Source organism: Malaclemys terrapin, chromosome 4 (genome assembly GCF_027887155.1).
Source record: "Malaclemys terrapin pileata isolate rMalTer1 chromosome 4, rMalTer1.hap1, whole genome shotgun sequence".
NCBI lineage: Eukaryota > Metazoa > Chordata > Testudines > Emydidae > Malaclemys > Malaclemys terrapin.
The window spans coordinates 33,692,513-33,709,097 of record NC_071508.1 but is presented as its reverse complement, the minus strand read 5'-3'; the positions used below and the strand labels follow the sequence as shown (position 1 = coordinate 33,709,097).

The 16,585-nt window shown below is 51.0% G+C and overlaps 1 protein-coding gene across 2 annotated transcripts; it reads left to right on the top strand.

Moving 5' to 3' along the window:
- The first annotated feature begins 1,822 nt into the window (after positions 1-1,822).
- On the top strand, positions 1,823-7,787 carry VPS37C (VPS37C subunit of ESCRT-I). Of its 2 annotated transcripts, XM_054026603.1 has the most exons (6): positions 1,823-1,979; positions 2,947-3,044; positions 4,352-4,466; positions 4,566-4,737; positions 5,232-5,314; positions 5,589-7,787. In XM_054026603.1, the coding sequence occupies exons 1-6, from the start codon at positions 1,905-1,907 to the stop codon at positions 6,333-6,335; spliced, it is 1,290 nt and encodes a 429-aa protein (XP_053882578.1). In that variant the 5' UTR covers positions 1,823-1,904; the 3' UTR covers positions 6,336-7,787. The 2 variants fall into 2 exon arrangements, with proteins under 2 accessions (XP_053882578.1, XP_053882579.1); XM_054026604.1 differs by lacking the exon at positions 2,947-3,044 and having other exon boundaries at positions 1,894-1,979.
- Positions 7,788-16,585: the final 8,798 nt, after the last annotated feature.

Sequence of the window (16,585 nt, the reverse complement as noted above, 5' to 3'; positions counted from 1 at the left end):
AGCCCTCTGATTCCCTATGGCCAGAGCACCCCCAGACCCACTATGCCCAGCACCCCCCCACAAATGCACAGCACCCTGCACAACACCACACCTGCCTAGCACCCCACACAGAACCCCCATTCCCTAGTGCCCCAGCACACAGATCTTCCCCACCCCCTCACAGCCCAGCAACCCCCACTGCCCATATCCTCCAGACACCCCCTCCACCACGCCCTGCCTCCTGGCCCTGCTGGGAGGCGACTATCTGCCGGGTTGAGTTGCCAGTGCAGGTCCCGGGGCAGGGAGTAGCTCCGGCCCCTCGGGAGAGGTGCGATCAGCCAGGCCAGGGCTTGCCCCAGCCAGCCTCCCTCAGGATCCAATTGCCTGGAGGGGCCCAGCCAAGACCCCCGCACTGTCATCCCCCCAACTGGCTGAGACTGGCCAAGCTTCTGCACCAGTCCCAAGTGCCTCAGCTCCAGGGAGACAGGTGGGGCCCCAAAGGTGGTGGGAAGCAGAGACTGCCCGGAGCCTGAAGTGTACTGGGGACTGGCCAGAAGGCAGAGAGAAGCTGGCGGGTGGGGCCAGGGGGCGAAGAGGAGCAGGGCCGGCTCTAGGATTTTTGCCACCCCAAGCAAAAAAAATTTTGCCCGCCCCCCCTTTTTTTTCATGCCCTCTGGCCCCGCCCCAAGTCCACCCCTTCTGAACCCCTTCCCCAAATCCCCAGCCCTGCCTCCTCCCCCAGGCGTGCCGCATTTCCCCCCCCCCATTGCTTCCTGGGGCCCCCCGCGACCTCCCACCCCAGCTCACCTCCGCTCCACCTGCTCCCTCGGGTGCGCCGCCACTCCGCTTCTCCCCTCTCCCTCTCAGACGAGGGAGAGTGGAGAAGCAGAGCAGCGGCGCATTCAGGGGAGCAGGCAGAGCAGAGGTGAGCTAGGGTGGGGGGGCACAGGAAGTAACGGGAGGTAGAGGAACCGCTCCCCGCTCCAGCTCACTTCCGCTCCACCACCGCCGCCTCCCCTGAGCGCCCGCCGCTCGGCTTCTCCTCCCTCCCAGCCTTGCTGCATGAAACAGCTGTTTCGCACGTGGCAAGCCTGGGAGGGAGGGGGGAGAAGTGGAACGGCGGCGGCGTGCTCAGGGGAGCAGGTGGAGGCAAGCTGGGGCGGCGGGGGTACTTTTTCCCCATGCCCTGGAGTCGGCACTTATGACGGCCGGAGCCAGAATGTTCTGCCCCAAGCACCTGCTTGTTTTGCTGGTGCCTGGAGCCGGCCCTGAAGAGGATCCAGAGAGGAGCTAGAGGTGGACAGGGTGGGGAGAGCCAGCGGGCTGATGGGGTCTCAGGGCGCAGTGCAAGCAGCACAGGCTGGGGCCCCTTCTGAGCATGGACCTGGCTCCATGGCACCACTGGCATAGGGTGACCAGATGTCCTATTTTTAAAGGTATAGTCCCATTTTTGGGGACTTTTTCTTATATAGGTGCCTACTACCCCCCACCCCCTGTCCCATTTTTTCACGGTTGCTGTCTGGTCACCCTACACTGGCGCCATTGTAAACCCAGCACTGGCTCTGCCCCCACACGGCTAATGGTGGCAGCCGAGCCCTGGAGGGGTTCGGCCTGTTGTGGCCATGGGTGGTATTAGCCCAGGTCAGAGCTGGGCCAGGTCTAGGATTTACCCTCCCCCCATCCTGCGGGTGCACCGCATCCCACACAGGGCAGGGGCTGTCGGGGGGAGGGGCGCTTAGTGACAGCAGCTTGAGGCCCAGCCCCGCCCCCTGCTGTGGGAGAGCGCTCGGATGCCTCCCGCCCCTTCCGCAGCCTCACTGTGGAACAAAGATGGCGCGCGGCTGAAAGCGCTCTGCACCGGGCCAACTGCCGGAGCGTACCATTCTCCCAGCGGATCATCTTCTCCCCCCCCCACCTCCACAGCAATGGTAAGGCTCACTTCCGGACGAGGACCGGAACCCGGAAGTGTGTGGCACCGGAGGTTCCCCGGCTGCTCACAGGTGAGTAATTTCTTACTGATTATCGGCTCCTTATCGCTTAACCCCTTCCCGGTCTCGGTCTCGCGAGAACAGTGGGGATTGGCTTTCTTCCTCCCCTGCCCTCAGCTGGCGACAGGAGCGGGAGGCTTGATGGACTGTGCGCTCGACGATGCACCGACGTTCCATGCGCCCCGCCTTCCCCTCTCGCACGCCGATCTCTCTCCCCCTCCCCAGGTGGCGTGGCACGTGCATCAGCCCCAACTGTCCAACCCAGCACGTGCCCTTCCCGCTCTTCGCCGGCGGTGGGGGGAAGGGAGAGGGTGTTACGCTGCGAGGCCCCCTGACTGTCTCTGCCCACACCCCACCCTGCTCTCGCACCAACACCCCCGGGGCAGTGCCATTAGGGTGGGTAACTCGCCCCTGGTGTGCCCAGCGCTGGCCTGTCCTCGTGCGGGTGACTTGCATCAGTGTCCAGTGCAGTCCCCGTGTGGGTGAATTATGCCAACACACCCAGCTGCACCCTGCGTTCACGGCTCACACCATGCTCTGCCCGCCTGGGAGTGGGCTGTACCCAATGTGCCTAACACCAGCCTAAAGTGCCAACACTCCTATTGCTGTGGCCGGGTGAGTGACATGTGCCATTGCACCCAGGGCCCCATGCATGTGACTTGCACAAACCCTCCCAGACCTGGCCTGTGTGGGTGACTCATGCCAACACACTCTGTGAATCTGACCCCATGGGTTGCCCCATAAACCACTTGCTTTCACTATTACTAATGAATGGCCCTCATCAGCTGAGAAATAATATTGCTACTCAGCAAAGGGCTTAATAAATAGTGCCCCCCCCCCATCCCTTTCATACTGTGCTTTCCAGGCTTCTGATTCTAGGGCCTCTTCAGCAGAAGCCAGTTCTACCAGTGAACATCCTCTATTGAAATTATTCTGATATAGGTGTGGCCATACCATTAGAATTGCTTTTGTTCTCTAGGAGATTATAGATACACTGAAGCAGGGGGTAGGGTTTCCAGCTGCCCTGGTTCTGACTGCCCTGTCTCATTCTTCTTGTGAGTGTGGCTCGTGGGACAGGTAAGAGCCCTGAGTTTGTTTCAGAGTCTACAGCATGATGGCAAAATTTGCTGATGCACATATGCCTTCTGGTTTCGCAACATGATTATTAGATGGATTTGGTTGTGAGACTGATGCAACATCTCCAGAGGCAGAATCTATGAGATGTTTCACTTGAACCGGGGTGGAACAGACAGCCGCAGCTAGTACTAGGTTAAAACCTGCACTAGTTGTCTCATTGGTCCCTTTTCGCACCTCTCCAGGAATGTACCTCTCTTTTTTTCTCCTGTTTAGTTTTTATTTTGTTCACAGTTACTGTGTATAGCACTTTTCTGACAAAGTGTGACCTTACTGTGTAACAAAGCTAAATGGCACAAGACAGCCAGAGCATATATAAATGATGGAAAAGAGTGCTGCAAAGGGTTTATTCCACTGACCTCAGTAGAGTTAATCCTGATTTACAAAGGTGTGAGAGCCCATTGCATGGAAAAGATGAAAGTATTTATTCATAAAGGGAAAAGAAAGGAAAGAGAAATTCAGTGTGACATAGGCAAGAAGATAAAAATTTATTGTCAGACATAATTTGAAAAGGTAGGGAGATACAGGAAGGCTGTTCCAGGTGGCAGGAGTGCCAGAGTGGAAAGCATTTACATCAGGTGATGTGTAGAGGATTAGCATGAAAATGAGCAGGGAAGTGTGTCCAGAGATAGACGATTGGTTTTAAAAATAAAGGGGGATCATATTGAGCAGAATCCTGAAATAAATGGCCAGCTAGTGAAGTTATTTAAGAATTGGGTTGATATAGCCACACTATTTGATATGGCTGAGAAGGTGTTTTTCTCCACTCTTAAATGCCTTTGTCCTGGCACAGAGGAGGAATCACCTCCCTCTTTTGTCCCTGAAATGGAAATGCAATGTTGTTGTAGCCGTGTTTGTCCCAGGATATTAGAGAGACAAGGTAGATGGATAATATCTTTTATTGGACCAACTTCTCTTGGTGAGAGTGACAAGCCTTCGAGCTTACCTCTCTCGCCAACAGACATTGGTCCAAAAAAAGATATTACCTCACTCACCTTGTCTCCCTAAAATGGAAAGACAGTTGCCAAAATCAAAATGTCTAGATCTGCTGTGTTTTCTTTTTCTCTCTGTCCTCAGACTCTCCGTTGTCTGTAGTGTGACAGAACCCCCCCACCACCACCACTGTTGGTTGACATCATTTATCAAAGCCCCTTGTTAAGTCTGTCATGGGATTAATATCTATATATTGTCATTGTGCAGCTGGCTTTGTGAAACCTAGTAATTGTCCATTTACACTCCTCATCTCTTAGGAATTCACATTCCCCAGTGAAAATGGAGACATTAAGGGACCTATCTGTGAAGGAGCTCCAGGAGCTGCAGGAGAATTCTGAGGAGATCGAGCGTCTGGCACTGGAATCAACAGAGGTAAACATTAACATGCATGCTGCAGGGTGAGGAAAGTGTGTGGATGCAGATAGGAGGTGCTGCTCCTCATTGGCTGTGGCTTTTGATCTCCTCTCTCAGGTCCAGGAACTACAGCTGGAAAGGGAGATGGCCTTGGCCACAAACCGAAGCCTGGCAGAGCAGAACCTGGAGTTCCAGACGCCACTGGAAACTGGCCGCACAAACCTTTCCGACAGATACCAGAAGCTGCAGAAGCTGGCAGAACAGTGCCAGGAGCAGAAGGCAAAACTTGGTACATGTCTCTCAAACTACTCACCCTCCCCAGTGCAGTCAGGTTGTCTGTAACCAGGGCTTCTTCCCCATTTCCCCCTCCCCCCCTCCATTCCTGCTCAGCAGACTGAAGAGCTCCCTTTCTGTACAGGGGGTCTGTATTCTGAATCTGTCTTCTCCTGGTGTTTGTTCAGACTGACCTGGACAGAATAGAGGTGATTCCCTAGTCAAAAGAGACTGCACAATGTTGGTTTCTCCTTTGGTTTTCTTCCTATATTCAAACTTCCCAAGGCAGCAAAGGTTCCCATTGTGAATGTGAGGGGTTTAACAGAGTCTTGGTGGCATGGGGCAGGAAGGTGATGTAGTTTCTACTTCTTTATGCTTTGCTGGGATCATGAGTCAGAGCATAGAGCTTTGGGATAGGTGCCTAGTATTGTCTCTGAGAGAGCTGGAGACATGGTAATTTTGCCTAGTTTCTGTATGTCACGTTTTGATCATCGCATTTTTCCTCCCTAGAGAAATTCTCTGTGGCGATGCAGCCTGGGACCCTGTTAAATCTTCTGCAGGTGGAGGGCCAGAGGATCGAAGAGGAATCTGAGGTGATTCTAAGATTTAAGTCCAAATTAAAATAAAATTGACTAATGGCAATCTCCCTGAAAACTTGAAATTATCCTCCCTAACCAGCACCCTAAATTGGAGATTATCTCCCATAGATTGAAGCCATTGTCCTAAAGATTGGGATTATCACTCCTTTATGGTTGAGTGGTTTAATTGTTTCCATGTGATCTAGGCCATGTCTGAGAACATGGGGTCGGAGCTGGGAGAGAACATTGGAGAGGGCAGCAATGGTGTCAGTGGTGTCTTGTGTTTCAGACTATGGCTGAGAAGTTCCTGGAGGGCGAAGTGCCACTGGAGATATTTCTTGAGCAGTTTTCCTCCATGAGGAAGTTGTCCCACCTGCGACGGGTCAGAGTGGAAAAGCTCCAAGAGATACTGAGGAAGTCTGAAGCTTCACAGGAACCAGCCAGTGACTCTCATTTTAACCACCAGCCTCCTCCTGCTCCTCACATAACTCCTGGGCCTGCTGACGAGCAGCAGCCACAACCCTTCCTATCAGGAACACCATCCTTCCCTTTGCCCTATAGTCCAGCCCCATGCATGCCTGTAGGCCCTACAGCCCATGGAGCTCTCCAACCTGCTCCTTTCTCTGGAGCACCAGTTATAATGGGACCCCTCACCTCCTCTCAGCCAAGCACCCAACCCACATTTCCCTATAAACCAGCTCCTGGATACCCACCTGGAGGCTCGACACCAGGATACTCCCAGCCTCAGACAAGAGGCTCATCTTCGGCCCCAGGGTACCCTTGGTCTCCATGCAGAGGTCCACCACCTGCCTCAGGTTACCCTCAATCCCAGCCCAGAGCTCCATCTGGACTAGGGTACCCCCAGCCTCCCCAGCCTCAATATTTCCCACCAGGAGGCGGAAGACCACAGTGTCCATACCCCACCCAGCCACCGCTACCTAGTTTCCCAATTCCATCCCAGCCTCCGTATCCCCCAGCTTCACATTCTCCCTTTGGATATCGACCACCTCGAGGCCCTGCTTGGCCTGGATACTAGTCAGTACTTCTGGAGAGCTTGCTTCATCATCCTCTCCTGTGTCATGGTCTGAGATATCGATACTTGCTGAGAAAAAAGCGAAAGAAGAAAGAGCTGGGAGTGTTGTCCTCAGACCCATACATATATAAGCATTATGTATGATGAGAGGTGTGGTTCTGGCGTCATATACACGCTAGCAGCATGAGATGTAAGACAAAGTGACACTATAACAGCACATCCGAGGATTGCACTATTTTAGGTTTTGGTTAATGAATAATACCGTGTGATGACTGCTGGCAGTCTTCAGTGGCCACTTGTACTGATTGGTCATTCGAAGCCGTGTTAGAAAATACAAATAGTGGGCCAGATTCTCTGCTACTATAAATGGGCAAAACATGCACTGATTTACACCAGCTGAGGACCTGTGTGTGAGATGCCTGTGTGTATATGGATATATACCAAAAGAATTCTAAACACACAGGTGTGTGAGAGATGGAGTGAGAATCTCGAACAGTATTTGACCAGAAATGCTCATATTGCTTCCCAGGGAACTCACTTGGAAACTAGATTAGCCAGATTCAGAATCAATGCATAATTCATCTTGTCAATGAGAAGCAAGTAGCTAGCACGTTGGGATAGGTCAGCCCTTGATATGCCCCATGTCACTGTAGCATAACTCCAAAACCAGCTCCAGTCCTGCCATTCCCAACACATTGCAGGGCCAACGTTTCCTTACCACTACAATTTTACTGCAAAGCAAAGGTCTGTCCAGTGCTGCCACTGTCTATCCACTTCAGCTGTTTCCAGCCTACTCGTGGGGAAAGGCCTCTTTAGCACTGGCCCCTTTTAGCTATGAGACAGGCCGAGCCCTCCTTTGCAGGATGTGGATTATCACAGAGAAGGCATCAGGGTCATGAAATATCCCTGGGATTCGATATGTGGAATATCAGTTCTACCATGGAGATAAAATGGGTTGGCGTGATGCTTCTGGAGCTGCTAGTAATTTGGAGGCAAGGCAGCATGTGTCTTGACCTGTAGAAATCTGGGTGACTAAGCCTTATTTGCTGATTGATGGTGGAAAACAACACTACTATCCAAACTATGGTAATGGTTCAGTGAAACACTGGCATGTAAGGCCGCCTGCAATGCCTCTTCCTCCTCTCTAGTGACCTGCGGTAGGGTTGAAGGTACACTGGATCACGAAGCATCTAGTATCCCTTGCATTACCCCCCCCTCCTTCCTCCTATGTTGACCTGAGGAAACAATGGACCCAACAGAGAGAATGAAGGATTCTGAACATAAATGGTATTTTGCTTTGCTCTGCACTTACCTACCAAATTCTGTTTGCTTGCCTGTAAGTTATTTATAAAGATAGATGACTAATGGACTAGACGAGGTTGAATGCTTTTGGAATTTGATGGAAAAGGTTCTCTATCTGTGATTAATTAGAGTAATAAAACTTGATTAATTGCACACAGGGTTGCAGCTGTGATTGTTTTGGGACATGAAGTGGTGCCTGGTTGAAATTTTTTATTGATTTTGTTTTTTTGCCAACTCAGCATCCTTCCATTGATTTCCCTTTGATCATGTCCATATAATCTTTCCTCTTCTGTCTCTCACTGCCAAATTCTCTATGCATCATCCTTCCTGCCTTTCGGTCTGCAACCTACCCTAGGCGCCCATTTGTGCAATCCTCTTCTCCAGGGGCCAATTGATCTCATGCTTCAGGATCATTTCTCCTTTACCTTCCTCTTCTGTGCACTGTAGTTTCTATCTTCCATTTTCCCTTCCTGCGCCTCATTCCTTTGTCTCATTCCCTTTCTGTCTTGGTTTAATACTGACCTCCTCAACCCTCATTTCTGCAGCTTTGGGTGTCTCAAAGCTGACTTGAACGGACCCTCTCTCTCAGCTTGAATGAGAGGGTAATTCCCTCTCCATGGTTACACACACCCAGTCACAATTACAAACCCAGCAAAGACTATTGCCAAAGTTTAAAAAAAAAATTTTTTTTAAAGGGTGGGTCCTGTCATCACCGTATTGTTTGGTCTGTTCCATCTACAGCACCAGCTGAGCAGTTCTTTAGCGCCCAGAATGCATGGTGTGACCTTCACTGTGAAGAGCATTCTGTGAAAGAGAATTAGTCATTGATCTTCTGGTATTGGTTTTGTGAAGTTTTTCTAACTAGTTCCCTAAATTCATGGAAATATAAGTTCTCTGTGTGTTCCCCCTTGCTCACTGTTTCTTTATCTACTGGAAACAGCAACAATAGCACAAACTCATATGTTTCAAACAGATGTAAGGAGTGAGTTTTTTCTTCATTTTGTCTGGGTAAGAAGAGCATAGCTGGGTTTTGTTGTTTATTTCACAAGTAACATCATATGCCTGTCTGTGACATAACAGCTGGCTGCTGAGGAGATAATGAAATTACAGGACAGTGAGTTAAAACAAAGAATGGTTGGATTAACTCAGAATCAGATGTGATAATCTGTTTTCACACAAATGTTCTTTAGTCATAGGGAAGGAGACAGAAACAGAAACCTAGAGTCATAGACCTTAAGGGCAGAAGGGACCATTATGATCGTCTAGTCTGACCTCCTGCACAACGCAGGCCAGAATTGGTTTGGTAAATTTTCTGCATGGTGTCACCATATATTTAATAGCACCACAGTGTGGGGTAGGGTGTGACGTATATTTCAGGAGTAGTCTAAAAAATCTGCAAGTATCTATCTTATTTTTCTAGGAACTTATACTGCATTCATTACAGTGGTCTCTGGATGAGACTGAGTCTCCTTTTAGATTAAATATATTAAAGCATAATTTTGCTGTGATAAGTGACTACATAAAAATGTTACTGCCTTACTACTCAGGCCTGCTCCCTGTGTGTAGTCAGAGTTGGCTCTGTTGATTTCAGTGACAAATAAGGCTTTAGTATTTTTGACTCCTTAGCCCCCATGCAGCTTTGGAAGAGTTACTTAAATTCTATTCTGGGTCTGGCATCATCAGCACACATGTCAGCTAAGTTCCAGGTGCTGAATCTTTATTTATTGTCAGCGTTGTGCAAGTCAGTAAGATCCCAGCTTAACTGTCAGATAACAGGCTGAGCTTGTGGCACTTAGTAGAAACATCTTTTCTCATGTCATCTGAGAGAACTGATATGAAATTCGCTGTAAGAAATAAGCATGGAGCTCGACAATGCCTTTTTGCCTTGTCACTTCAGAACCAGGTTTTTGGAAAATTTTCTTATTAATTTGTTTTACAATAGTGCCTGAATTGTGCTAGGCACTGGAGATGCTGCATTAGGGGGGCTGTGTTGGTGAGTATCTGAGTGTCTGCTGCTGGGACAGTTGGTCAGTTTGACCGTGTGCTTGATTGCTTGCTTGTTTGTTTGAAAAGTGTGAATTGGGAGTGCTTTGTTCCAGCTGGGCCTTGAGTGGGCCTGACTGGTATATAAGGGCAGTCAGCAGCGAACCAGCTGAGCGGCGAACAGCAGAGGCTAACAGCGGGAGTTTGCCTGGGAGCTGTCCGAGAGGAGGTACGCTAAGTGCTGCATTAGGGGGGCTGTGTTGGTGAGTATCTGAGTGTCTGCTGCTGGGACAGTTGGTCAGTTTGACCGTGTGCTTGATTGCTTGCTTGTTTGTTTGAAAAGTGTGAATTGGGAGTGCTTTGTTCCAGCTGGGCCTTGAGTGGGCCTGACTGGTATATAAGGGCAGTCAGCAGCGAACCAGCTGAGCGGCGAACAGCAGAGGCTAACAGCGGGAGTTTGCCTGGGAGCTGTCCGAGAGGAGGTACGCTAAGTGCTGCATTAGGGGGGCTGTGTTGGTGAGTATCTGAGTGTCTGCTGCTGGGACAGTTGGTCAGTTTGACCGTGTGCTTGATTGCTTGCTTGTTTGTTTGAAAAGTGTGAATTGGGAGTGCTTTGTTCCAGCTGGGCCTTGAGTGGGCCTGACTGGTATATAAGGGCAGTCAGCAGCGAACCAGCTGAGCGGCGAACAGCAGAGGCTAACAGCGGGAGTTTGCCTGGGAGCTGTCCGAGAGGAGGTACGCTAAGTGCTGCATTAGGGGGGCTGTGTTGGTGAGTATCTGAGTGTCTGCTGCTGGGACAGTTGGTCAGTTTGACCGTGTGCTTGATTGCTTGCTTGTTTGTTTGAAAAGTGTGAATTGGGAGTGCTTTGTTCCAGCTGGGCCTTGAGTGGGCCTGACTGGTATATAAGGGCAGTCAGCAGCGAACCAGCTGAGCGGCGAACAGCAGAGGCTAACAGCGGGAGTTTGCCTGGGAGCTGTCCGAGAGGAGGTACGCTAAGTGCTGCATTAGGGGGGCTGTGTTGGTGAGTATCTGAGTGTCTGCTGCTGGGACAGTTGGTCAGTTTGACCGTGTGCTTGATTGCTTGCTTGTTTGTTTGAAAAGTGTGAATTGGGAGTGCTTTGTTCCAGCTGGGCCTTGAGTGGGCCTGACTGGTATATAAGGGCAGTCAGCAGCGAACCAGCTGAGCGGCGAACAGCAGAGGCTAACAGCGGGAGTTCGCCTAGGGAGAGCGCACTGAGGCTTTCATCTGCAGGTTTCTCCGAGTAGTTCCTGCAACAGTTGAGGAAGCTCCTAAGAGGACGGTGATATGGAAGGTGAGCGATCAGCTGTTGTAACCTGCACAGGTTGTGCCATGTTTGTCTTTCTTCCGCAGGACAGAAGCGACTTTGTCTGCACAAAATGCAAGCTGGTCTCCATATTGGAGGAGAAGGTTCGAGGGCTGGAGAAACAAGTATCAACTCTGCGTTGCATAAGGGAAAATGAAGATTTCCTGGACAGACGTCAGGAGATGCTTCTACGGCCACAATGTTCTGAAGATTCAGAGCAGGCGCAGCAGGGACAGAAGGATTGTGAGGAGGTTTGGCAGCATGTGACCTCCAGAAGAAGAAAGAGGAGCGTCCATGCACCAGCAATGGAGATACAGGTGAGGAATCGTTTCCATGTTCTCTCTACAGGTGCTAATGCGGAGAGTGGACTAGATGGCCCATCTGAGGGAAGGGAGCAGAAGGAGACTCCACCGATTGGAAGGCAAAAGATGCACTGTCCTAGGGATGGGGGTTCCACGACCACCACTCCCAAGAGGAGGAGGAGGGTGGTGGTGGTCGGGGACTCCCTCCTCAGGGGGACTGAGTCATCTATCTGCCGCCCTGACCGGGAAAACCGAGAGGTCTGCTGCTTGCCAGGAGCTAGGATACACGATGTGACGGAGAGACTGCCGAGACTCATCAAGCCCTCGGATCGCTACCCCTTCCTGCTTCTCCACGTGGGCACCAATGATACTGCCAAGAATGACCTTGAGCGGATCACTGCAGACTACGTGGCTCTGGGAAGAAGGATAAAGGAGTTTGAGGCGCAAGTGGTGTTCTCGTCCATCCTCCCTGTGCAAGGAAAAGGCCGGGGTAGAGACCGTCGAATCGTGGAAGTCAACGAATGGCTACGCAGGTGGTGTCGGAGAGAAGGCTTTGGATTCTTCGACCATGGGATGGTCTTCCAAGAAGAAGGAGTGCTAGGCAGAGACGGGCTCCACCTAACAAAGAGAGGGAAGAGCATCTTCGCCAGCAGGCTGGCTAACCTAGTGAGGAGGGCTTTAAACTAGGTTCACCGGGGGAAGGAGACCAAAGCCCTGAGGTAAGTGGGGAAATGGGATCCTGGGAGGAAGCACAAGCAGGAGAGCGCAACAGGGGAGGACTCCTGTCTCATGCTGAGAAAGAGGGACGATCGTTGAGTTATCTTAAGTGCCTATACACAAATGCAAGAAGCCTGGGAAACAAGCAGGGAGAACTGGAAGTCCTGGCACAGTCAGGGAACTATGATGTGATTGGAATAACAGAGACTTGGTGGGATAACTCACATGACTGGAGTACTGTCATGGATGGATATAAACTGTTCAGGAAGGACAGGCAGGGCAGAAAAGGTGGGGGAGTTGCGTTGTATGTAAGAGAGGAGTATGACTGCTCAGAGCTCCGGTATGATACTGCAGAAAAACCTGAGAGTCTCTGGATAAAGTTGAGAAGTGTGAGCAACAAGGGTGATGTCGTGGTTGGAGTCTGCTATAGACCACCAGACCAGGGGGACGAGGTGGACGAGGCTTTCTTCTGGCAACTAGCAGAAGTTGCTAGATCACAGGCCCTGGTTCTCATGGGAGACTTTAATCACCCTGATATCTGCTGGGAGTGCAATACAGCGGTGCACAGGCAATCCAGGAAATTTTTGGAAAGTGTAGGGGACAATTTCCTGGTGCAAGTGCTGGAGGAACCAACTAGGGGCAAAGCTTTTCTTGACCTGCTGCTCACAAACAGGGAAGAACTAGTAGGGGAAGCAAAAGTGGATGGGAACCTGGGAGGCAGTGACCATGAGATGGTCGAGTTCAGGATCCTGACACAAGGAAGAAAGGAGAGCAGCAGAATACGGACCCTGGACTTCAGAAAAGCAGACTTTGACTCCCTCAGGGAACAGATGGGCAGGATCCCCTGGGAGAATAACATGAAGGGCAAAGGGGTCCAGGAGAGCTGGCTGTATTTTAAAGAATCCTTATTGAGGTTGCAGGAACAAACCATCCCGATGTGTAGAAAGAATAGTAAATATGGCAGGCGACCAGCTTGGCTAAACAGTGTAATCCTTGCTGATCTTAAACGCAAAAAAGAGGCTTATAAGGAGTGGAAGATTGGACAAATGACCAGGGAGGAGTATAAAAATATTGCTCAGGCGTGCAGGAGTGAAATCAGGAAGGCCAAATCACTCTTGGAGTTGCAGTTAGCAAGAGATGTTAAGAGTAACAAGAAGGGTTTCTTCAGGTATGTTAGCAACAAGAAGAAAATCAAGGAAAGTGTGGGCCCCTTACTGAATGAGGGAGGCAACCTAGTGACCGAGGATGTGGAAAAAGCTAATGTACTCAATGATTTTTTTGCCTCTGTCTTCACGCACAAGGTCAGCTCCCAGATTGCTGCACTGGGCAGTACAGCATGGGGAGAAGGTGGCCAACCCTCTGTGGAGAAAGAAGTGGTTCGGGACTATTTAGAAAAACTGGACGTGCACAAGTCCATGGGGCCGGATGCGCTGCATCCGAGGGTGCTAAAGGAGTTGGCGGGTGAGATTGCAGAGCCATTAGCCATTATTTTTGAAAACTCATGGCGATCGGGGGAGGTCCCAGATGACTGGAAAAAGGCTAATGTAGTGCCCATCTTTAAAAAAGGGAAGAAGGAGGATCCGGGGAACTACAGGCCAGTCAGCCTCACCTCAGTCCCTGGAAAAATCATGGAGCAGGTCCTCAAGGAATCAGTTATGAAACATTTAGAGGAGAGGAAAGTGATCAGGAACAGTCAGCATGGATTCACGAAGGGGAAGTCGTGCCTGACTAACCTAATTGCCTTCTATGATGAGATAACTGGCTCTGTGGATGAGGGGAAAGCAGTGGATGTGTTATTTCTTGACTTTAGCAAAGCTTTTGATACTGTCTCCCACAGTATTCTTGCCACCAAGTTAAAGAAGTATGGGCTGGATGAATGGACTGTAAGGTGGATAGAAAGCTGGCTAGATCGTCGGGCTCAACGGGTAGTGATCAATGGCTCCATGTCTAGTTGGCAGCCGGTTTCAAGTGGAGTGCCCCAAGGGTCGGTCCTGGGGCCGGTTTTGTTTAATATCTTTATTAATGATCTGGAGGATGGTGTGGACTGCACTCTCAGCAAGTTTGCAGATGACACTAAACTAGGAGGCGTGGTAGATACACTAGAGGGTAGGGATCGGATACAGAGGGACCTAGACAAATTAGAGGATTGGGCAGAAAAAAACCTGATGAGGTTCAACAAGGACAAGTGCAGAGTCCTGCACTTAGGACGGAAGAATCCCATGCACTGCTACAGACTAGGGACCGAATGGCTAGGTAGCAGTTCTGCTGAAAAGGACCTAGGGGTCACAGTGGACGAGAAGCTGGATATGAGTCAACAGTGTGCTCTTGTTGCCAAGAAGGCTAACGGCATTTTGGGCTGTATAAGTAGGGGCATTGCCAGCAGATCGAGGAACGTGATCGTTCCCCTTTATTCGACATTGGTGAGGCCTCATCTGGAATACTGTGTCCAGTTTTGGTCCCCACACTACAAGAAGGATGTGGAAAAATTGGAAAGAGTCCAGCGGAGGGCAACAAAAATGATTAGGGGTCTGGAGCACATGACTTATGAGGAGAGGCTGAGAGAACTGGGATTGTTTAGTCTCCAGAAGAGAAGAATGAGGGGGGATTTGATAGCAGCCTTCAACTACCTGAAGGGGGGTTCCAAAGAGGATGGAGCTCGGCTGTTCTCAGTGGTGGCAGATGACAGAACAAGGAGCAATGGTCTCAAGCTGCAGTGGGGGAGGTCCAGGTTGGATATCAGGAAAAACTATTTCACTAGGAGGGTGGTGAAACACTGGAATGCGTTACCTAGGGAGGTGGTGGAGTCTCCTTCCTTGGAGGTTTTTAAGGCCCGGCTTGACAAAGCCCTGGCTGGGATGATTTAGCTGGGAATTGGTCCTGCTTTGAGCAGGGGGTTGGACTAGATGACCTCTTGAGGTCCCTTCCAACTCTGATATTCTATGATTCTATGATTCAAGTAAGAGACAGCCCTGGCTCCAGAGGGCTTACTTCTCTTGTCTATTTATAGAGTATTATTATCCCCATTTTTCAGATGGGGAACTGAGGCCTAGAGAGAATAAGTGGCTAGCCCAGTCACCCAGAGAGTTTGTGGCAGAACCATGATGAAGCCAAGTCTCCTGAACTCCAGTCTAGTGCCTCAGCCTCCCCCGCCCCCCCCGAAGGGTATTGCTCATTCTGTTTTATTGAAAAAAGAAGCATAACTACTAGAAAAAAAGTTTTATTACAACTGTTATTGCTTATTAAATATCTCAGTCATGTTTGTGTTAAACATTAGCTCCTCCCACTCTCATCACACATCCAGCTTGCCTCGATCTTACATATGCCTTCTCTTCACAAACCTAGCCACGCACACCCCTACACATACACACCAGCCCCACTCACATACACATTACCACAGGATATTGTACTCCTGGGGTACTTCAGCCATCTGCTGAGCCAAACATGCATCATCATAGCTTCCTAAGTGATGTAAGGAGACAGTTTATTCATAATCTTTTCCATGGTGCTTATTACTCTGGTATCTGAGCACCTCACAGACGTTAATTAAGTTAGCTTCACTAGGGTTACCATTCGTCCGGATTTACCCGGACATGTCCTCCTTTTTGTGCTAAAAATAGCGTCCGGGGGGAATTTGTAAAGCACTCACAATGTCCGGGATTTCCCCCCTCCCCCGGAGCGGCTGGGAGGGCTGCAGGAAAGTCCCGGGCTGGACTCCGGAGCAGCTGGAGAGGAGCTCCGCCCTGCATTCTGAGCAAGTGTCTCAGCACAAAGTGCAGCCCTCCCCTTTTGCAACTGGGAGCGGTTACTGCCATGCAGCGTAGCAAAACGGGAGCGAGAGCACTTTGTGCTGATACAAGGGCCGCTCTCCCCTGCAACCCGGTCCGGGCCAGGGACCGGGTTTTGTTGTGCAGGGCCAGGGACCGGGTTTTGTTGTGCTGGGGAGCTTAGCCACGTGTCCGGCTCACACAGAGCCCAACACCCTGTTCTGAGCAGCAGGGTAAGGGGGGCAGGAGAAGGGGCAGGGAGGTTCTGGAGGGGGCAGTCAAGAAACGGGGGGGGGCTTTTTGGGGGGAGTGGAGAAAGTTTTGGGCAGTCAGGGTACAGGTAGGGGGTAGGGTCCTGGTGGGCAGTTGGGGGGGGTCTTAGGAGGGGGCAGTTAGGGGACAAGGAACAGGGAGTCTTAGGTAGGGGGTGGGGTTCTGGAGGGAAGTTAGGAGCAGGGGTCCCAGGAGGGGGCAGTCAGGGGACAAGGAGCGGGGGGGTAGGGGGCTGGGAGTTCTGGGGGGGAGCTGTCAGGGGGCAGGAGTGGGGAGAGGGATCGGAGCAGTCAGGGGACAGGGAGCAGAGGGGTTTAGATGGGTTGGGAGTTCTGGGGGGGGCTGTCAGGGGGCAGGAGTGCGGAGAGGGATCGGAGCAGTCAGGGGACAGGGAGCAGAGGGGTTTAGATGGGTTGGGAGTTCTGGGGGGGAGCTGTCAGGGGGCAGGAGTGGGGAGAGGGATCGGAGCAGTCGGGACAGGGAGCAGAGGGGTTTAGATGGGTTGGGAGTTCTGGGGGGGGCTGTCAGGGGGTGGGGAGTGGTTGGATGGGGCGTGGGAGTCCCAGGGGTCTGTCTGGGGGTGGGG

What these genes read in the sequence shown, in the direction of transcription:
- VPS37C (XM_054026603.1), top strand. Translation starts at nt 1,905, where the DNA reads ATGGTAAGGCTCACTTCCGGACGAGGACCGGAACCCGGAAGTGTGTGG. An exon ending in TGGCACTGGAATCAACAGAG is followed by an intron (nt 4,467 to 4,565) that starts GTAAACATTAAC and finishes CTCCTCTCTCAG; the next exon opens with GTCCAGGAACTACAGCTGGA. An exon ending in GGATCGAAGAGGAATCTGAG is followed by an intron (nt 5,315 to 5,588) that starts GTGATTCTAAGA and finishes CTTGTGTTTCAG; the next exon opens with ACTATGGCTGAGAAGTTCCT.